General features: G+C 48.3%; 1 protein-coding gene across 3 annotated transcripts; it reads right to left on the minus strand.

The window, feature by feature from the left end:
• Positions 1 to 22,052, minus strand: strn4 (striatin, calmodulin binding protein 4). 3 transcript variants are annotated; one of them, XM_071359305.1, is made up of 18 exons: positions 21,768 to 22,052; positions 14,869 to 14,972; positions 14,697 to 14,767; positions 14,063 to 14,141; positions 12,155 to 12,349; positions 11,735 to 11,918; positions 11,486 to 11,645; positions 10,792 to 10,887; positions 10,362 to 10,480; positions 9,788 to 9,957; positions 9,446 to 9,493; positions 9,204 to 9,325; positions 8,331 to 8,498; positions 8,102 to 8,242; positions 6,841 to 6,939; positions 6,596 to 6,682; positions 6,240 to 6,443; positions 1 to 6,122 (listed from the first exon to the last, which is right to left on the minus strand). In XM_071359305.1, the coding sequence occupies exons 1-17, from the start codon at positions 22,050 to 22,052 to the stop codon at positions 6,274 to 6,276; spliced, it is 2,298 nt and encodes a 765-aa protein (XP_071215406.1). In that variant the 3' UTR covers positions 1 to 6,122; positions 6,240 to 6,273. The 3 variants fall into 3 exon arrangements, with proteins under 3 accessions (XP_071215406.1, XP_071215404.1, XP_071215405.1); XM_071359303.1 differs by having other exon boundaries at positions 9,788 to 9,963; XM_071359304.1 differs by having other exon boundaries at positions 6,227 to 6,443; positions 9,788 to 9,963.
• Positions 22,053 to 22,115: the final 63 nt, after the last annotated feature.

Genomic DNA, 22,115 nt, shown 5'->3' on the forward strand with positions numbered 1-22,115 from the left:
TGAATTTTGGCATTTTAGCAAGACTTTATTCATACATGTTTTTGCATTTTCCATGTGGTCTATATTACAAGGGCACTTCATTTAATAACAGGCGTTTAAATTCAATTTTGGCGCAAAATGTCTACTTCAAATATCAAAAAGGGACTAATTTTGTGGAACAACCCTAATATGTTGCTATACAAGGAACATATAAGAGGGAAACCCTGGATGATTAGGTTGTAGTTATACAGCAATAAAATGACAGTTGACAAGATAAGATGAATGACAATATTGCTCTCAAATTCACTGTACAAAATGTTTTTTTTCTTCATTTTTCTTCTTTAATGACATACAACACGAGACCCGCAAAGTAAACAAAACCAAAGAAGGGAAATCTGTCATTTAATACAAGCTAAAATGCAGTTCAAAAAAATATATATAATAAAACAATAAAAAGCAGGTCTCTTATCCCTTGTAGTTAGAGGAAATTGTTTGAATGCAGCTTAATATGATATACAAAATATCACACAGTGATAAGTTGCTATTAAAAAAATAAAAACAAAGAAACGAGTCCTTTACCTTGGCCTCGGACTGATCACTTTTTGATGTTTTTAGTTTTTTTGTCATTTTTCAGATTTGTTAACCTTTTTTTTTTCTTTTTTCTTTAAAACAAGGTATACATTGTCATTATCAATCACAAGCAAGTTCTAAGCCTAGCAAAGAATTATGATTTCACTTATGATGCTACAGTATTCTTCCGTAATAATTATAATCAAAAGGGGAAAAAAGGAACAAATAAAAAATGAAAATGGACATGTACACCACATAACGGTAGCTCTAGTCTTTTATCATTTACAGTCATTTTTATTTTCCTCTCGCTTTTTTGATTTGTCACATTGATTTGTCTGTTCTCAGAAGAGGGACATATTTCAGCGTCTCAGGACCAGTATATAGCTCAATGCTGCAGACGTACATGTAGACTGACTGACATAGACACTGAGTGCAGAGTTCGTCCAACACACTCATGCAGTCTCAATATTTACGCGAAGGGAGGAGACATGCCAGTGAGACACTTCAGGGCCTGGTTTCCCGATAGCGATGGAATTTAGGCTTACAAGTGTTTTAACAATCCATCGTTCCTACAACGCCCGAAGACGTACATGCGTTTCCCAAAACACCACGCAGAAAGAACGTTCGCCAAGTGCGTCGTTGGCGCATGTGTCGATACTGGTAGATTCGAAAGAAAGGCAGCGCTGCTCTCGAATCAGTTCTCTCTATTCATATCTTACTTTAACATTATCATTATTTCACAATACTGACAACGGATCAGCTCCTACAGAGAGTATCACCTAATGGCTGCAAATATTTAGGCAGCATATTCTAATGCTTACACAATAATAATGCACAAAACCGAGATTAGGCATGTCATTGCACACATTACATATCATGAAATGTATTGAGGTAAAAATTGCACAGTAGGCTAGCCAGCAAACTAGAACTCAATTGATTGAACATGAAATTGATTTGAATCTGATTTAAATAAACAGGCATATATACAGTTCCTTCAGAAAGTATTCAGACCCCTTGACTTTTTCCAGTGTTATGGATTAAATAAAGAAAAATCCTCAGAAATCTGCACACAATACTCCATAATGACAAAGCAAAAACAGGTTTTTAGAAATTTTAGCAAATGTATTAAAAATAAAAAACTGAAATACCTTATTTACCAAAGTATTCAGACCATTTGCGATGAGACTCGAAATTGAGCTTAGGTGCATCCTGTTTCCATTGATCATCATTGAGATGTTTCTACAACTTGATTGGAGTCCACCTGTGGTAAATTCAATCGATTGGAAATGATTTGGAAAGGCACACACCTCTCTATATAAAAGGTCCCACAGTTGACAGTGCATGTAAGAGCAAAACCAAGCCATGAGGTCGAAGGATTTGTCTGTAGAGTTCCGAGACAGAATTGTGATGAGGCACAGATCTGGAGAAGAGTAAAAAAAAAAAAATGGCCGCATTGAAGGTCCCCAACAACACCGTGGCCTCCATTCTTAAATGGAAGAAGTTTGGAACCACCAAGACTCTTCCTAGAGCTGGCCGCCTGGCCAAACTGAGCAATCGGGGGAGAAGGGCATTGGTCAGGGAGGTGACCAAGAACCCAATGGTCACTCTGATAGAGCTCCAGAGTTCCTCTGTGGAGATGGGAGAACCTTCCAGAAGGACAACCATCTCTGCAGCACTCCACCAATCAGGCCTTTATGGTAGAGTGGCCAGACAGAAGCCACTCCTCAGCAAAAGGCACATGACAGCGTGCTCGGGGTTTGCCAAAAGGCACCTAAAGTCTCTCAGACCATGAGAAACAAGATTCTCTGGTCTGATGAAACCAATATTAAACTCTTTGGCCTGAATTCCAAGCGTCTGGAGGAAACCTAGCACCATCCCTACGGTGAAGCATGGTGGAGGCAGCTGTGGGGAAGTATTTCAGTTGCAGGGAGACTAGTCAGAATCAAATCGAAGATGAATGGAGCAAAGTAAAGAGAGATCCTTGATGAAAACCTGCTCCAGAGCGCTCAGGACCTGACAGGACAACGGCCCTAAGCACACTGTCAAGATGACGCAGGAGTGGTTTCGGGACAAGTCTCTGGATGTCCTTGAGTGGCCCGGCCAGAGCCCGAAACTTCCCAAATACACGTGTGCCAAGCTTGTAGCGTCATAGTCAAGAAGACTCGAGGCTGTAATCGCTGCAAAAGGTGCTTCAACCAAGTACTGAGTAAAGGGTCTGAATACTTATGTACATGTGATATTTCCGTTTATTTTTTATAAACGTGTTTTTGCTTAGTCATTATGGGATATTGTGTGTAGATTGATGAGGGGGGAGAACGATTTAATCAATTATAGATTAAGGCTGTAACCTAACAAAATGTGGAAAAAGCCAAGGGGTCTGAATACTTTCCGAAGGCACTGTATGTAGCCTATATAAGCCTACTGTCTGTATTTATCTTTTTGTTTGTCCGTCTGCTCCCCACAGTCAACTCAGTTTTTATTCTGGAACCTTATTGTTTGCAACAATCGCAAGGACATTGGCAACTTTGTATTTGTAGCAGTCGACTACGTTCTTAAGTTATCTGCGTTCACAGAGACAGATAAACATCTCGACTCTATGTTTAGCTGAGATCTTCTGTTTAGTGTATAAAGTGACGAGGAAGTGTTTAAAAAAAGAAGAACCATCTAACGACGCACTCCGCTGTTCTGAGGCAGTCGGGAAAATAACGAGCGCTTTCAAATGCAACTTTAGTAACAACGGTTTTGGGACGAGACTGACTTTTATGACCAAAATGACACTTCGTAGTCAATTTTGACAGTAGAATACGTGTTTCTGACTCACATAAGGCCATTTTCAAAAACGAGAAGTTGCTTCTTTTTTTGGGGGGGGACAGTCGCTCTTTAAGATGCTTTTGGGAAACTGGGCCCTGGTCTCCACAGCCACACTAAGACACAGCTGAGCTACAGATAACCCCTTGGTCTAGTCTTGGGGTCTAGTGCAGCTGATGTAGTGCAGCATATAACCAACAGTTAGTGTGGGTGATTGACAACTGTGTACTCTATTTATCCTCTCAACAACAAAGCATTACAGCACACAATGTGCCACAGTAGCACTTTAGGCATTCTCTCTGCCTCATCAAATCCAATACATCTGAAACCATCATGTTTTAGCAAACACGCGAAGCTGACATTTACTAAACCAAGCCCGCAGACACCTGTCTGACCAGACCAGAGAGCGTTTTCCCATAAGGTCTTGCAGTGGAGAGGAAAACGTTGACCTCTCAGCCATTTCCCTGATTCTCGGACCCCTGTAGTGACCCTGTTGCATGTACTGTAGTTGGTTAAAGTTGACCTTAAACCACAGATCTAGGATCAGATTACCATAGCCACAACTCTGGCTTTAACCATTAAGGAGATGAAGAAATATCTGATCTGGAATCAGTGGTTTGGGATGACTTCTACCCCCGTCCCTCTGGCGTGTGCTAGGGGTTGATTAGTAGGTTGGGGGCAGCTCAGGGCCAGTTACCGATTGACATGGTGCTACTGGACCATTAATTCTTTACTGCTCTGCCCTGGCTTGTGGAACCATGTTGAACCATGTTTCCACAGCCAGAGATCTGCCCGTAGGGATCCCTCTGCCTCCACCCCGGAAAGTACAAAAATAAACCCAGCTACCTAACGACATCACCCCTGATCCCTGACCTATATGTCAAGTCTTTAGCGGTCGCCCACAGCTCAGAGTAGCTTCGCTCTTTGTCCAAGCTTGTTGTCCCTTCCAGGGAAAAACAGCTCCACAATAATACAAGGCCAAAGTGACTGCTTGGTGAACAGACCCCAACCATGTCTGGTTCAGTATTTGTCGGAGGCCAATGTAAGGGGGGGCTAAGGGTTAGGTAGAGTTTGTTCTTGTTTCCTCTCCATAGGGGAAAGGGAGAGGAAGGAGGGCTCTTTATGGGCCTTTTGTTCCCATATCCTGGGGGCAATTTCCCCTGCTGGCTCCATTGACACTGGAGAGAGGCCAGTTTCCCACTATGAGGACTCGCACCAAAACCAGAAACCTAATCAACAACAGCTATTTCAATGGATCATATGATTGTTTCCAAGCGCAAGCCTAAATAAATACACCGGCACCAAGGACCATTCTGACTTGATGCCGACTTAAGGGAGGGGGAATACAGGACGCCATATTGGGAGTAGTGTCACTTTCTCTCAACGTCAACCGTTTCAGTCAGAGGTCTCCACTGTGGCATCATCTCCACAAACTCTTTCACAAACCAGCTATCCTGATGAAATGACAAAGGCCAACTCCACACACACACACACACACACAAATATAAAAGGAAACCAGTAGAAAAGTGTCTGCTTAGCATAGCGTGTTAGTCTTCTTATGAGATAAAAATGACCCATACAGTATCTCAACACAAACAGATGGCATGGCTGGAGAGTGACGCATGCTACTGTTGATGACAAATATCCCAGTGAAACAAACAGTACTCCACACACACCTCGAATGCAAACAGGTTCCTGATTCAGACTCGGACTGACGAGATCTTAGCACCAAAGATTAAACAAGTGCAACACACACACACACACACACACACACACACACACACACACACACACACACACACACACACACACACACACACACACACACACACACACACACACACACACACACACACACACACACACACACACACACACACACACACACACACACACACACACACACCTTTCCTATCAAACTTGATTCTACTGAAATGGATGACCGTACAATACCGGACACACAAACACTCAGACTTAGTGTCTCGGCGATGAGGCTGAAATTAAAGCTGTTTGTCCAACACTGGTTAGGAGAAGGCTCCAAAAACACACACAAATTAAAACCCTCAGAAGTCTTTGGAATGAAATGCATTGTGGCCCCACGCTGTATTGCAGTAGACAATGGCTAATGCCGTCACTTGATGGGGACTGGACTCTACTGTAGTCAGGTACTTATGTGTGTTAGCAACCGGTGAGCTAAGCTTTTTATATATATAAAATAAAAAAAAATTGAAAAGAAACACAGTTTCAAACTGAATGTTAACCCGTGTGTGTGTGCACGCGCGCGTCACTAATTGTAGTAGGTGATGCATCGGCATGCGTAGTGATCAATGTCAACACACACACGGCCTTATTATAACCATGAGTGGACTGTTAAAGGTAGAAATGAATAGAGTATTATAGTGTAGTAAACTGACCTAATAAACCGAGCAGCCAGATTAGTCGTTAGAAAAGCAGTATGGTTAGTATTGCAACAAGTTACTGAGGCATCATGGGACAGCTAGAGAACTGTGGGTAATAGTGTCCTGTTGGCGATGACCCAGCCAGTGGGGTGCAGGACACAGTTTTGTGTGTGTATGTCACTGGATGTCTGTGTGTGTGTGTGTGTGTGTGTGTGTGTGTGTGTGTGTGTGTGTGTGTGTGTGTGTGTGTGTGTGTGTGTGTGTGTGTGTGTGTGTGTGTGTGTGTATGTGGAATTGCGTGTGTAGGCAGGTGAGGTTTGTCCATTGTAGTCATCCCTCTCCTCTGGCCAAGTTGTGTTTGTCGGGCTGTAATGAAAAGAAGGGACAAGTTCATATAAGTAGAAACTGTAAAGAAAGTAAACTAACAGATTGTAAGATAAAGCACACACACACTCTCTCTCTCTCTGTACCCTAGTGTCTCACCAAGGAGGATGATGGTCCCCGTCTGTGCCTCCTCTCAGACGAAGATCTTGGCGAGTGCGTCGGCGCCGGCCGAGGCGATGAAGGGCTGCGAGGGGTGGAAGGCCACGTCGTGAATGGCCTCGTCGTGCTTCTTCCTATGGGCCGTGATCTCCTGCACACACGTCCTGTTGTCCAGCATCCACAGACGCACCGAACAGTCATGGCCTGCAGGGGGAAGCGGAGAGCACAGTTACGAGTACAGCGGAATCGTCAACGATAGAAATAGTGTTTCTTATTCCTGGTCCTGGGGAGCAGGATACATCCCCAGGTGTGTAGTGCTAGAGGTCCCCAGTTCCAAGACAAGTCAGGGTACTCACTGCCAGAGATGAGGTAAGTGCCTTTGGGGTCCGTGGTCAGACAGGTGACAGCATCCAGGTGTGCCACCATGGAGTGGATCACTTTACCTGGTAACACACGCAGATGGGCATTACATTTCATTGAAACGGTAAAAGAAAGTAACGTGGCTATGGGCTAGTTCGACCCAGACAAAACAGATAAAGCACGAGGCCTAATTCTGGCGTTGTTACATAAAGGTAGGATTCAGCAGGGGACAATGGCTGACCTGTCTTGTTGTCGAGATAGCGGATAGTGCGATTCTCGTGTGCGGTGATGGAGATGGGCTCAGAGGGGTGGCTGACCACACAGTTAATCAGCTTACTGCCTGCAGGGGGCGACACACACAGACCAGTATTGAGGGAGATCCTCCTGGCTTCTCTCAAGGAAGGGAGGCACAGAATGATACAATATTTTCAGATTTTATTGAACAGAGAGAGGATGACAGTGGGGAAAGACAAGAGAGGGGTTGCATCCTAGGGCAGTATGCCTGATTTGAACCTACGCCGACTAGGGGTGTAAGGGTACACGTATTCGAACCGCTCGCTACAGGGACTTCGGTTCGGTCCGCACTGTGAAACCGAATGAATACATATAAAAATGTAAAAACACTAGTTCTATAGGCTATGCCGATGCTGCATTGTAGGCCAATGCCTCTTGAGTAGATCTGAGCTGTAAAAGAAAAAGCGATGTAGGCCATTCCGTTAAAACACCTAGAGCCTATGTGCACGTTGTAATCAAAATTCTAATCATAAATTGTCATTTTTCTGAGGATACACCATCATTTGTTAAAATCTCACATTTTGGGAAAATGTTGGTTTCATAGTAGATTACAACAGCGATGGACAGAGAGTTGTGGATACAGCGTTAACAGTATGTCGCCACGTGCAACGAGAATAGCCTATGGAGCTGCCAACACCTCAAATATGTTCGTAACCATGCGGGGACAGGGACTTTACCACATACGGCTGGGAAAAGTCCACTTGAAATGGCACACCAACTGGTAATTACTAGTGGGAAACTCGTCTATAATCCTGTTCTCCCACATGGTGACCTCTGACAACATCTAAGGAAATGCCCTCTATAACAGCATTTTCGGCAGTTAAACGCAACAACAAAACAAGATTTATAAAAAGCAATCTTTTATTGTGTTTTTTCTTTACTCTATAATTTGTTTAAAAGCATGATAGCTGTCCTTTTAGTTTATGGTTGACGCAGCTTGTTGGCCATTTGCCAATCTGTGTTTTTCAACGAGTTCAAGTCACACGAATGCATCCAACTGGTATTTACAACCTCACGGCTGTTAAATTCCCACCTCCCACACGGTTACAAACGCAGCATCAGAGTGGAAACTTGAGAGGCCCAAACATAACGATCCTGTCACAACAGACAACGCCAAGAAACATTCGCTGTAGACCCCTAGCCAACACCGCACACATGCACTACCACTACACCAGCCAGGTCACAGGAAGCATTCTGACAGGACTCACCGTCCTTAGTGCCCGTCTCCAGGACCATGATGCTCTGCTCTGTGTTGAGGTCATAGAGCAGCGTCTCGCCTCCGTCGAATGACACCACCGCCTGGTCGGGGTCAGAGTTCACAAAGGCCACCGAGGTGGGTGTTCCGTGCTCTGAGGGAGGGGGGGGGGGGGGAGGGGGGGAGTGAGTTAAGATATCACACACACAGAAAAACAAAAACATACACAGACACACACTCACCTTTCTCCTTGTTGAAGACAGCGAGACAGGGGGCAGAGTTCTGGGGTTCCCAGATGCGAACGGTCCCGTCTGCAGAGCAGGAGGCCAAGCGATGGTGGTGGGCAGAATACGTCAGACCCCACACCGAGTCCTCATGACCCAACAACACACTGCTCTCTATGCCTGGGTCTACACAACAAAAGAGACACACACAAATGGATTCTACAACGTGATGAAACTTTGTTGCTCCTTGCTGAAACAAGCAGGGTGTTGTAGCAAACGAGACTAGGTGTTTTCAAACTGGGGTCTTTTGGGGGGGGGGGGGGGGTATTTTTTAACGTGAAAAATAATAACTTTTATTTTGGTTAACTGGTTGCACTGTCAGTGATTTATTTAGAATTCCAGGCACACTTAACCAGCATGGCTACCACAGCATTCTGCAGCGATACGCCATCCCATCTGGTTTGCGCTTAATGGGACTATCATTTGTTTTTCAACAGGACAATGACCCAACACCCCTCCAGGCTGTGTAAGGGCTATTTGACCAAGGAGAGTGATGGAGTGCTGCATCAGATGACCTGGCCCCCTCAATCACCCGACCACAACCCAAGAAAAGTGAAAAGCCCTGTCCTAGGCAATGCCCCCTCCCTGCAGCAGCACAAAATGCTCGTCTGACCGTGGTCATTTGGCTGACCAATAACCGCCCTCCAAAATTCCTTGACCGTCACAGCCCTAATGTCAGTCAATATGTTCTCGTGGCGATGATACTTGATCATGTGTAATCCACTGACTCAGAGCTGAATACGTTAGCTGGGGATAAACCTGGCTAGTCCTGACTGGTTGACTTGAAGCAAAAAAGGTGACCGAGCGGTCAGACAGGGGTCGGGGACTGACCGTAGTTGTCGTAGGGATCCACGTTGAGGTCTGGGATCTTCCAGCAGCGCACGGTTCCGTCCAGGCCCCCGCTGTAGCACGAACCTCCGTCCTCTCCCATTGCCAGAGACAGAACTGCACCACTGTACACACACACACATACGATGACACAAAGATGAGCTATTAACCCAGAAACACATGACAGTTGCAACAAATGTGTGTTTGCATGCGTGCGAGTGTATGTGCGTGTGGTCTGAGCTCACCTGTGGGCTCTGAAGGTGTAGATGGGTTCAACGTCCAGCGCTGCATTTCTGTTGGCGGCAAAGACCAACATCCATTTACACATTACAGCACGGTGTTTATAGCAAACTACCAGACCGCATTCAGTTTCTTTCCCACTCCTGGGTCTGTATTCATAAAGCATCTTAGAGTAGGAGTGAGTGCTGATCTTGGATCAGTTATGCCTTTTTAAAATCACAAATGAAGAAGATAACATGGACAGGAGGGACCTGATCCTAGATCAGCATGACGACTTTATGATACACTTTCTGAATGCAGGCCCTGATATTGGCGTGTTATGGTCGTGCTATTAGTTAGGCTCTTACTTCTTGGAGTGTATGGCCTTGTTGAGGTTCCACAGCTTCAGGGTTCCGTCCTCGGAGGCTGTGAGTAGAACGGCTTGGCTGGGGTGGAACGTCAACGCTCTGATGGCATCAAAATGGCTACGCAGCGTGAAGCGAGGGTTCCACGTCTTCTTGAACTCCTCCCGGTTGTCCTGTAGCTGGTGGGGTGTGTTCATTTAGCAGCAGCTAACTTTTTTTTATGACTAAACTCAGATAAAGTACGTAAAAAAGATAATTGAGCTAAATATTTATAAAATCATCTTTGAAAATGAACAACCATCAACATAAAAAACTAGACAGTGAGGGAGAATATAAAATTCCCCAAATGTCATGGCATGGGGCCACAATTGATTATGTTATCATGTTTGAGTCACTCAGATAGCATAGGAACACGGCCTAAGCCATGGGTAAATGTGTAGAATTGCAGGAAATTAGCTTTAAAACTGCAATTTCTTCTCTCAGCCCCCCCCACGTTATCTTTGCCACCGCTGCTGAAAAGAATCATAGGAGAAACACTGCCGTATGTGTGTGTGTGCACGCGCGTTCAAGTACTCACATCCACGGTGAGGTCGTTGTCGTTGGCGACGGTGAGGTCAGCCAGCTCTCCCAGGTTCATGTCTCCGCCCCCGACGGCGTCCAGGATGAAGACGTCAGAGGAAAAACCCAGAGCGCCACCTTAAGGAGCGGAGGAAGAACAGCTCTCAATACTAAACTCACTACCACATTAAGCATCTGATCAAAAACACATCCCTTCTCCTTTTCCAATACTAAAACAATTACCTCTTCAGAGCAGTATCCCTTTAGACGAGAGAGAAGCAATTGAGCTACTTTGGTATTTGGTATTTTATTAGGATCCCCATTAGCTGTTGCAAAAGAAGCAGCTACTCTTCCTGGGGTCCACATAAAACATGACATAATACAGGACATTGTAGAACATTTGGCACAGCCAGACATGGAGAGAGTTTTGGGAGCGGGTGTTGTCTTACCTTCCCCGGAGCGAGACTGTCCCAAAACAGAGGGGGGCGGGGAGGGTTTGGGGGGGAAGTCCGACATCATGCCCTGTAACTTGTTCCTGCGGTTCTCTGAACCAGGCCAGAGGAGAGAGACACAACACACACAGTCATGCAGAGAGAGAGAGAGAGAGAGAGAGAGAGAGCGAGAGAGAGAGAGAGAGAGAGAGAAGAGAGACAGAATGAAAGAAGAGAGACAGAGACAGACAGAGAGAAGTAAAGGACGAAAGAACACATGGCCATGCATACAGAAGGAGACGATGAGCGAAGAGAGAAATAGAAAAGGAGAAACCCACAAAACAGACGAAGAGAAACGGACCGAGAGACAGGCCACGAGGCGGATAAAGAGAAAGTAGACAGACACCAAATAGCATGCGTTATGCCAACAGAACACATTGCTCCAGATCGAGAGAGACACGTGGATGACAAAGTCACACATCCAAACAACAAATGTGATAGAGACACACAGACAATGGTTCCCCATAGACAATGGTTTATTGGCAGTAGAGGTGAGAGTACAGAACATATAACTCCCTAGAAAGAGAGAGACGGATAGGGATGAAGGGAGAGAGGGATAGACAGACAGACAAAAAGAGAAGACAGACAGAAAGCTAGACAGACGGAGAGACAGACAGGTGTGGTTGAGGTGGTTGCTATTGCGATGGCGTACCTAACTCCCGGCCGTCCCCTGAGATCCGGGCCTCTCCCGCCCCCTCCCCCTCCTCCCCTGATCCCAGGAAGTCAAACTCGCTCAGGGCATCCTCCGAGTCGTCTTCATCCTCCTCCTCATCATCAGGGTCCAGGTCTGTGGTCATGGGCTCAGTCCCCATCTACACACAGAGAGAGAGAGAGAGGGCTTTAATACACACACACACACACACACACACACACACACTTTGCCGTGTTGACGTGATCGGACCTTAACGCGCGGCTTCTTGTTCTTGTTGCGCTGCCCGTCTACACGGTCCGTGCCCATGCCCTGGAAGTCATCTTCCTCATCACTGTCATCCTCATCATCATCCTGGCAGCCGTGTAGGAAGGGGATCTTATCCAGCACGGAACCGCCCAGACGCTCCTTACCACCGTCCTTCCCCGCCGCGTTCCTACCGACACACACACACACACGCACACACACATCAGCGGCAACACACAACTCCCAACAACAATACTGACAGTACATTACTGACAGTTATAGGGATTTGACCAAAAATATGCAATACAGCACCACAGACAGAGTACTGACCAACTTCACAGCGACTACCGTGGAGACAAGCTTCCATTCATCACTATCCACCGCACCCTACACCGAGGACAGGGGTGTGCGTGTTGGGGGTCTCACCTCTTGATCTGCTCCTCTATCTGTCTGATGAGGAGTGACTCCCCCCCTGCCAGGGGCTCGGGGTCCGGGGCGGGCTGCTGCTCGCTGCTGGCCGGGGCGCCGTTAGCCTCGGGGCTGGTACGACCCAGCAGGGAGCGCACACGCTTCGAACGCATGTCCAGGATGGTGTCCGAGTAGCCCACCTCCTCCAGGTACCTACACACACACACACACACGCGCACACACACCATGGACACACGATTAGCCTCTTCATTCAGACTCAACAGTTTGTTTAAAGTATCGAGGACAGTGCTGCTCTCGCGACGGGGAGGAAGCCATGCTCTCGCGACGGGGAGGAAGCCTTGTGCTCTCGCGACGGGGAGGAAGCCTTGTGCTCTCGCGACGGGGAGGAAGCCTTGTGCTCTCGCGACGGGGAGGAAGCCTTGTGCTCTCGCGACGGGGAGGAAGCCTTGTGCTCTCGCTACGGGGAGGAAGCCTTGTGCTCTCGCTACGGGGAGGAAGCCTTGTGCTCTCGCTACGGGGAGGAAGCCTTGTGCTCTCGCTACGGGGAGGAAGCCCGGGGAGGAAGCCTTGTGCTCTCGCTACGGGGAGGAAGCCTTGTGCTCTCGCTTATGGGGGGGAAGCCTTGTGCTCTCGCTTATGGGGGAGGAAGCCTTGTGCTCTCGCTACGGGGAGGAAGCCTTGTGCTCTCGCTACGGGGAGGAAGCCTTGTGCTCTCGCTACGGGGAGGAAGCCTTGTGCTCTCGCTACGGGGAGGAAGCCTTGTGCTCTCGCTTATGGGGGGGAAGCCTTGTGCTCTCGCTACGGGGAGGAAGCCTTGTGCTCTCGCTACGGGGAGGAAGCCTTGTGCTCTCGCTTATGGGGGGGAAGCCTTGTGCTCTCGCTACGGGGAGGAAGCCTTGTGCTCTCGCTACGGGGAGGAAGCCTTGTGCTCTCGCTACGGGGAGGAAGCCTTGTGCTCTCGCTTATGGGGGGGAAGCCTTGTGCTCTCGCTACGGGGAGGAAGCCTTGTGCTCTCGCTACGGGGAGGAAGCCTTGTGCTCTCGCTACGGGGAGGAAGCCTTGTGCTCTCGCTTATGGGGGGGAAGCCTTGTGCTCTCGCTACGGGGAGGAAGCCTTGTGCTCTCGCTACGGGGAGGAAGCCTTGTGCTCTCGCTTATGGGGGGGAAGCCTTGTGCTCTCGCTACGGGGAGGAAGCCTTGTGCCCTCGCTTATGGGGGGGAAGCCTTGTGCTCTCGCTACGGGGAGGAAGCCTTGTGCTCTCGCTACGGGGAGGAAGCCTTGTGCTCTCGCTACGGGGAGGAAGCCTTGTGCTCTCGCTACGGGGAGGAAGCCTTGTGCTCTCGCTACGGGGAGGAAGCCTTGTGCTCTCGCTACGGGGAGGAAGCCTTGTGCTCTCGCTTATGGGGGGGAAGCCTTGTGCTCTCGCTTATGGGGGGGAAGCCTTGTGCTCTCGCTACGGGGAGGAAGCCTTGTGCTCTCGCTACGGGGAGGAAGCCTTGTGCTCTCGCTACGGGGAGGAAGCCTTGTGCTCTCGCTACGGGGAGGAAGCCTTGTGCTCTCGCTACGGGGAGGAAGCCTTGTGCTCTCGCTTATGGGGGGGAAGCCTTGTGATCTCGCTACGGGGAGGAAGCCTTGTGCTCTCGCTACGGGGAGGAAGCCTTGTGCTCTCGCTACGGGGAGGAAGCCTTGTGCTCTCGCTACGGGGAGGAAGCCTTGTGCTCTCGCTTATGGGGGGGAAGCCTTGTGCTCTCGCTTATGGGGGAGGAAGCCTTGCTCTCGCTTATGGGGGAGGAAGCCTTGCTCTCGCTTATGGGGAGGAAGCCTTGCTCTCGCTTATGGGGAAGAAGCCTTGCTCTCGCTTATGGGGAGGAAGCCTTGCTCTCGCTTATGGGGAGGAAGCCTTACTTGCGCAGTAGCTGACGGCCCTCCTTCCAGGACATCTGATTGGCTGGCTCGGATTCAGACTCTGCTGGCCCATTAGGCACTGCGGGGTAGAGGAAGAGTCAATTAGAGGAGGAAGCTCCGATATAACAGAAGCAAGCACCAGAGCAACCAACACACACACACACACACACACACACAGTTAAATGGGACCGACGTGGAAACAGAAGCATAGGGAAGTTACTAGTTCTGCTTTAGAATGCATTAGAGCTAGGCTACATTGTGAACCAATCTTTAGACCATCCGAGAGGGTCCAATCCGGCCCGTTGGTGGTTTGAGTAAAAATGATATTATAATGTTTTTGTGCGTCAATATAATTATGACTTAAACCGAAATGAGTAGAATTGATAATGGACCTACATTCGTACAGTTTCTTGACTGTGTCCAACTCGCTAACAATCACGGATATGAAAGCTAGAAAGTCAGGGAGCATCAAATTATGACTAGAGGACTTATTTTTGCACATTTGGATGGCGAGGAAATGTAACAAAAACATGTTGTTGAAGACCGACCGCGGCCCCCGGGGCAAAATGAGTTTGACACCCCTGGCCTAGAGCATACGTAGAGTCTACATAAGGTCTACATAGAGCCTGCATACCTTGTTCTGCCTCTGGTTTCTTCTCCCCTGGGCTCTGGTCACTGCCTGTCTTCAGCTTCTGGTGTTTGGACCTGCAGAGAGAGGAAGAACCACAAGATGGCAGTGTTACCCAAGTCTTACACTGTGTGTCTGTGTCTGTGTGTGCGTGTGTGTGTGTGTGTGTGTGTCTGACCTCTCTTGTTTCAGGGCGTACTCCAACATCTTAATCCGCCTGACCAGATCCTGCTTCATGTTCTCCTGCCCCTTCCTCTCACCCTGCAGGAACGTCACCTGAGCCTGCGCGCACACGCACACACACAGGTCAAGCATATGCGCACACACACACACACACACACAACATTATCTGTTAAAATCCTCTGAAAACCAATCACCCCAACTGAACTGAGCATTCCACTTCCCAGTCATTGTGAGGTGAAGTTTATTTGGAACACTCAAACAAATACAACGTACAGTGCAGAAATACTGTTGGTTTGGTTCCGCAACCGAGCGCCAGGCTAAGTAGTGGGTTGTGGACGGCGCAGCGTTCTGTATTTAGAACTTCTCCTGACCAGCAAACCCTACCCAGACATCTGGAGGGGGAAACCATCGTGAGGAGAGGAGTGCGTGTGTGCGTGTTTTGCGTGCGTGGTCCAATTGCCCCTCCCGAGCCCCAGAAAAGTAGAGCGGTCTAAAAACGCCGCCTACACGTCTACACGAGGTCGACGCGACGCCAGCGAGACCTTACGGCTGGGATACACAAACAGTACTCACGCAAACTAAAACAATGTTACGGTGCTACTGCAAAAACTACCTTGGCTGATGGCCCGTCACTTAGATTACTGGGACAACTGTTACACTGGCTATTCTGAGAACACAGCATCTCCTGTGTGTTTCAGATAGAACGGTTCTATCTGGGGTAGCAGCAGCTAGTCATGCCTACAGACTCCCGGTACTAAAATACACCTGAAGGGCACTATGCTCAGGGCTGTGTCCGTCTGGGGTAGCAGGGCAGCGGCCAAGCCGGGTAGTGAAGGTAGCTACCAGGTAGATGCACCGTGTTGGGTGCAGCCAGACGGACTGGGAGACAGATAGGGGGCATTGTGGAATGTATCTATCTCGTCGTTATGTGGGTGGTTCTGTTCCTTCCCCGACAGAGGGACGAGTTGTGACCTGTCATTCTAACTCATTTTTCGAACGCTTTGTACATACACGTCTTCTTTACACACACACACTTCTTTGGAGTGTCCCTTTCATCCCAGATAAGCATCAGTCATCTCTCCCACTGTCCCTGACATTCCTGGAAATACATATTCCCACTTCTGTATCCACTGGCGCCCTGCAATCTGACATGGCTTTACTTGCCGTGCGTGTGTGCGTGTGCGTGTGCGTGTGTGTGTGTGCCTGTTGTGCTGTGGTACAGTGTACGCACAGGGGGAGCACGTCATCTGTCCATGTCAGAGTACCATGACAATCCAGGAACATCACGTCCCCTCCCTGTCTGAACAACAGGATCTTGTCCAATCCAGGGCCCCGTTTTAAACACTTCAGACACGCACCTTTCCTTCCTTCCTTCCTTCCTGGAAGAGCTGGACTGCGGACAGAAATAAGGTGGGAATTGAACTTCACCCGGGCCATCCAATCGTATACAGATCAGCAAGGACCTCATGGGAGGGAGGGAGGGAGGGAGGATGCATTTCAAAAGTGTTGGAGTAGATCCTGAGTCTGGAAGTGGGGCCAGTAGAGGTGAGAGAAGGAGTCTCCTGTAGGCGATTCACTTCACTCTGATGGCTTCCCTACAGATCAGTGATCTGTGATCAAACACACATCAAAAGTTCAAGCATATACACTATATACAGCCACACCCGTTGCTGACAGGTGTATAAAATCGAGCACACCGCCATGCAATCTCCATAGACAAACATTGGCAGTAGAACGGCCTTACTGAAGAGCTCAGTGACTTTCAACGTGGCACCGTCATAGGGTGCCACCTTTCCAACAAGTCAATTCTTCACATTTCTGCCCTGCTAGAGCAGCTTCAGTCAACTGTAAGTGTTTGATGGAAGTGGAAATGTATAGGAGCAATAAGGACACAGCCGCGAAGTGGTAGGCCACAAGCTCACAGAACACGACTGCCGAGTGCTGAAGCGCATAGCGTGTAAAAATCGTTTGTCCTCGGTTGCAACACTCACTACCGAGTTCCAAACTGCCTCTGGAAGCAACGTCAGCACAAGAACTGTTCGTCAGGAGCTTTGTGAAATGGGTTTCCATGGCCGAGCAGCCGCACACAAGCCTAAGTTCACCATGTGTCGGCTGGAGTGGTGTAAAGCTCGCAGCCTTTGGACTCTGGAGCAGTGGAAACGCGTTCTCTGGACTGATGAATCGCGCCTCACAATCTGGCAGCGAGGTCCACACAGAAATGGTTTGTCGAGATTGGTGGTGTGGAAGAACTTGACTGACCTGCACAGAACCATGACCTCAACCCCATCAAAACACCTTTGGGATGAATTGGAACGCAGACTGTGAGCCAGGCCTAATCGTTGCACAACATCAGTGCCTGACCTCACTAACGCTCTTAGTGCAGCAATGTTCCAGCATCTGGTGGAAAGCCTTCCCAGAAGAGTGGAGGCTGCTATGGCAGCGAAGGGGGGGACCAACTCCGTATTAATAGCCATGATTTTGGAATGAGATGTTCGACGAGCAGGTGTCCACATGTACTTTTGGCCACGTAGTGTCTCGCGAGGTCTACGAACAAACTCCCTAATCATTTTACTGTAGACTAATGTAGTGGACTGGATCCTTGACTTTCTTACTAGCAGAACCCAGAGGGTGAAGGTGCATGGGTGCCTGGCAGGGAAGCGGTCATTATCAACAGGCTCACCCCAGGGTTGTGTCCTCGCCCCTCCTCTATATCCTGCACACTGATGACTGCCGTAGCCAGTACAAGAACACATCCTAAAGATTGCGGACGACTCAGAAATAGTCGGTCTGCTTCTTGCCGATGAAACTAGCCCCGGGCCTGTGGTGCCACTGCGGTTCATTGGTGCCACAGCGGTTTCTTATAACTGAATGTGACAGAAACAAAAAGATATGTGTATCGACTTCAGGTGTCAACCCCCTACCCCTCAGAACACGATCCTTAAGGGCCAGGTGGTAGACGCCGTAGCCAATCAGAAGTATCTTGGGCGCATGATTGATGATCAATTGAGCTTTGAGTGCGACACTGACATGATGTGTAAGAAGTACCAGAAACACCTTTTTTTGTGTCAGGAAACGGGCAAAGTTCCAGGTTGACAGGACCTTGAAGAGTCTCTTTTATAAAGCGTACATTGAGTCGGTACTACCATTTGATCTGTTGGCATGGTAACCTTGGTATCAAAGCAACAACAACAAAAAGCACTAGCTAGGATAGTAAAAGTGGGCAGTAAGATGGCGGCAGTCCAGCAGAGTAGTCTGTCTGACCTGTACAGCAGACAAGTGTTGAGGAAGGTAGAATCCATCCTGTCTGACTGTGCCCACCCCCGACACCAGGCGTTCCATGTTCTACCCTCTGGCTCCCGGTGTAGATTCCCCACTGTTAAGACTGACAGGTACAAGCACACATTTACCTTTGACCCCTACGGCCATTGGCCTTTTGAATACAGGGACGAGGTTAGTCTGTCCTAACTAGTTTCATTGTCTTGGTTGTCATTACATGGGCTGATGATGCAAATGTAGGCAGCATTTTTTTATCCGCATATTTGAATGATGTTGACGTGACGTTTTGGAGAATGTGCACAGCGCACTTTACTTACCTTCTATGTAGGCCTTACTTTACACTATTGCTGCTGCTAATGGTTGATCATTAGCAATGTTATACTGATATTGACGGCTGCCAACCCATGCCTCATGCACTAGCATTGTATGTACGCCTCACGTACTCCTTGGTGCCAAAACCAATTCCCCTCTGGGACAAATTAAGTTGAAACCTGAACCAAAAGAAACAGCTGTGACCTGTAATAAAAGGGCATCAACTATGTTATAAACATGCCCGTTGAACATTGGCACATAAACCAACACTCTTAGCACAAAGATAGGCTAAATAACTACCTTTCTAAGTAAAAACACTACAGCACTCTCTATATGGCTATCTCAGAAGTTGGCCTGCTGAGGAGTTCTGACTGGCGCATTTCATCAGTCAGCGCCCGCCCCCCCCCCCCGCCGCCGCCTCTGAATAGGGTCAAGGGCAGCTCTCCCTCTGCTTTACCTCTATGCCATCCCTCTGAGACCCATCAGCCAACAAGCAGAGCAGAGGACTTTTCTGGGACAGGGAACTGGAGTGAGTGTGTGTGTGTGTGTGTGTGTGTGTGTGTGTGTGTGTGTGTGTGTGTGTGTGTGTGTGTGTGTGTGTAGCGTGCATGCTTATGTGCGTGTAAGTGTATGCGTGTGAGAGCGCCTAAATTGTGTAAAAAGTCAGCTTGTGTGCATGTGCGTGTGTATGTGTGTGTGTGTCTTTGCGTGTGCCTGAGTGTGAGAAAGAGAGGCAAAATGAAGTGTGAGAGAGAGAGAGTCAGTGGGGGAACGAACGGTAAGAGCCCAGAAGTGTGCGGGGGGGGGGGGGGGGGGCGAGCGAAGCACAGTTCTGTACATGTGTGTGTCATGCATGAGAGCACTGGTCTTCTCATTAGAGCTGAGAGAAGGGCGCTACGGGCCCCACTTAACATGCCCCAGCAGGAAGTGACGTCATCTGGGTCACCACTAGTCGGAGTGCCACTGATCTTGAGTGTCAATGGCTACAAAGCACTCTGTCCTATTTATGGCAAGTAGTAACTGTGGCGCAACTGTGATCGCAACGTTGAAATCTAATCTGACATTTATTAGCCAACCAGGAGTACTGCAGGTCCTTGATCAGCACCAACTGTACCAGCATAATGAAGTAGGACAAGAGTTTATACACTCTTTCCTCTACAGACTCCGCAGGAGTATATTCAGATATTCAGTAGAGAAATTCATTTGTTTGATTTGGACCCCCTCTACAGTTCTAAGGGACAGACATAGCCTAACAGAGCTGAGAGGCCTGCAGGTTTTATAGCAGTATCCCTCATCCTCTCTTTCTTGAAGGAATCACTGATCTTACCTGACTGGATAGGATTAAGCCAGGGCTACCGCTACATAGCTTTGGCCTATCCCCAGTCATGTGAGATCAGTGATGAATAACAGGGCCCAGAGCTGTACCACCTGTCTGTCTGTCCCCTGGCATGGCCTGCTGGCTGTGGTCACGTGGCCCTGTGGCTCTGCTCTGGGGAAGTCACACCTGGCCCACCCTTCGCGGGGGTCAAAGACAACCAGATGCATCCAGTTTTCAGAGAAATTAAGAGAGAGCCTGTAACCCGACTTCCACTTTTGGACGTTAACAAGGCGACACTAAACTGGATTGGTTGAACAGAGCAGAAGAGAAACTTCCCCTAAAAATATATATCTCGTCAGGACCAGCAAGAAGCGCCTGCTACGTTAGGTTACACCTGGCCTAGCCAACTGCTCGGCCTGGCCCCGCCACAGCCTAGCTTGCTGTCACAGGAGACAGAGTGCCACAAGTGTTCCCGTTTAACGACACGATTCAGCCCTAAAAAAGATACCACTGGCACACCATACACACCCTGTGAATGACGCACACGCACACAGTCACATGGGAGGGAAGGCCAATGTTTTCCACACACCAGGCAGTCATCAATCAACAACTTTTGGTTTGAGACAGAGCACTAGCCCAGAGGAAACTGTAGGCTATTATTCTGTATAGTGTTGTGTGTTCTGTGTGTATGTGCATGGAGGCTGTGTGTGTGTGTGTGTGTGTGTGTGTTCGCCACAGGGCTTTCCCTATTTTAGCAGCCACTGGTGTCCTCTTATGTAACCTGCTGGGCTACTGTTTGAACAGGGCACCCAACCACTCCTCTCTCTCTCTCCTGGCCCGAGTTCTGCCGCTAATTGAGCCTGTGAAAACCAGACCACACACACACACTCACGTATGTACACGCACAGTAATCCTTCCCAGTAAGACTGGTGGTGACATACTTCTGACTTCAATCCCCACACTGCTATAAGATCAGCACGGCCAGTTTGTTATGGTTCATCCATATTATATAAAGTTCCTATTTATATCTAGGCTATAGCCTATAGGGTAGAGTGAGCGGGAGAGTGAAACACACTGACAGCAGTGGAATGGTATTGCTTTTCTACACAGACCTTTAGGCTACTGTAAATAATCAAGCAAACTCATATTTCATCGGCTCATGTTCATTCAGCATCCTTATAATTAAACGTGCTGACAGGAGAAAGGCCACGTGATGGGGAAAGCAATGAAAAAAAACACGCTTTGTACTCCCCCAGGCAGGCAAGAGTGTACATGTGAACGTGTGTAAACGGCGGAAGAACCGCATTACGTCATCGGTCTTTTGTGTGTGTGTGTGTGTGTGTGTGTGTGTGTGTGTGTGTGTGTGTGTGTGCAGCTCCGGGATTTACAAACGCATTACTGAATCCCTGTTGTAATTGACAGTGAGTCACGTGACCCACCGTAATCTCGCACAGAGAAAAATAGTAACCATGAAGGGGTTGAGAAACAGCGGAGTCCAACCATCTGGCATTAATTACCGTTGGAGCAACTCTACAAAGCCTATTGACACCGCCACCTGTGTGATCCGCTATAATTAGAGAATGTGGAATATATGTCTGGCTGCGATGGGATCAGCGTGTGGCTCTGACAGTGACTGCGCCTCAATGTGAAACACACGGATAATTTAAAGTCCTGTGATTGATGCAATACATTAAATAAATTCACAACCTATTGTTTTAGACTAGTCAAGAACGGTGACATTTTTTGGAACCCCCAAATATTGGGTTTGCTTTGATCACAAAAAAAGCTTTAGAACTGATATCCAGGAGCATAGGGTGAATAGATTCGCGATTATGTGGACAGTAATTCTGTCCGATTGGGGAAAGTATTGAGGAGCGGTCGTGACTTCTGTGGGATGTTGGCAATGCTAGGCTAGCTTTTTCTAAATCTTAACTTGTTAGTAATACATAGTCTACATAGCTATAGCTAGATGATAACACTATAATTACCCTGAGTTCATCTCTCTCTGCTTCCCAGCGATATTTCTCGGTCTGGAAGCGTCCCCATTCGAACTGGATAAAGTGCAAGATCCCGGGAAGCGATAGGCCTGCGTCGCCGTCTTGTGGCTCTCGAGGCTGCGACGATCCAGCCATCGCTCCGGCTGCTGCGGCGGCGGCTGCTGTTGTCGCTTGCCCGAGTACTGATTTCGGCCCGTTCGGGTTGCGCCCCACGCCGCTGCCTCCAGAGTTCTGGTTTGTTCCCCCTGCTACTCCGCCGGATCTTTCCGCCTCCATTTTAGCGCTTGAGCTTTCGCCAGGACAGGGGGGTGAAAAACAAGCAGCGATAATAATAACAAC

The sequence above is a fragment of the Salvelinus alpinus genome, chromosome 22, assembly GCF_045679555.1.
Source record: "Salvelinus alpinus chromosome 22, SLU_Salpinus.1, whole genome shotgun sequence".
NCBI classification, from domain to species: Eukaryota; Metazoa; Chordata; class Actinopteri; order Salmoniformes; family Salmonidae; genus Salvelinus; species Salvelinus alpinus.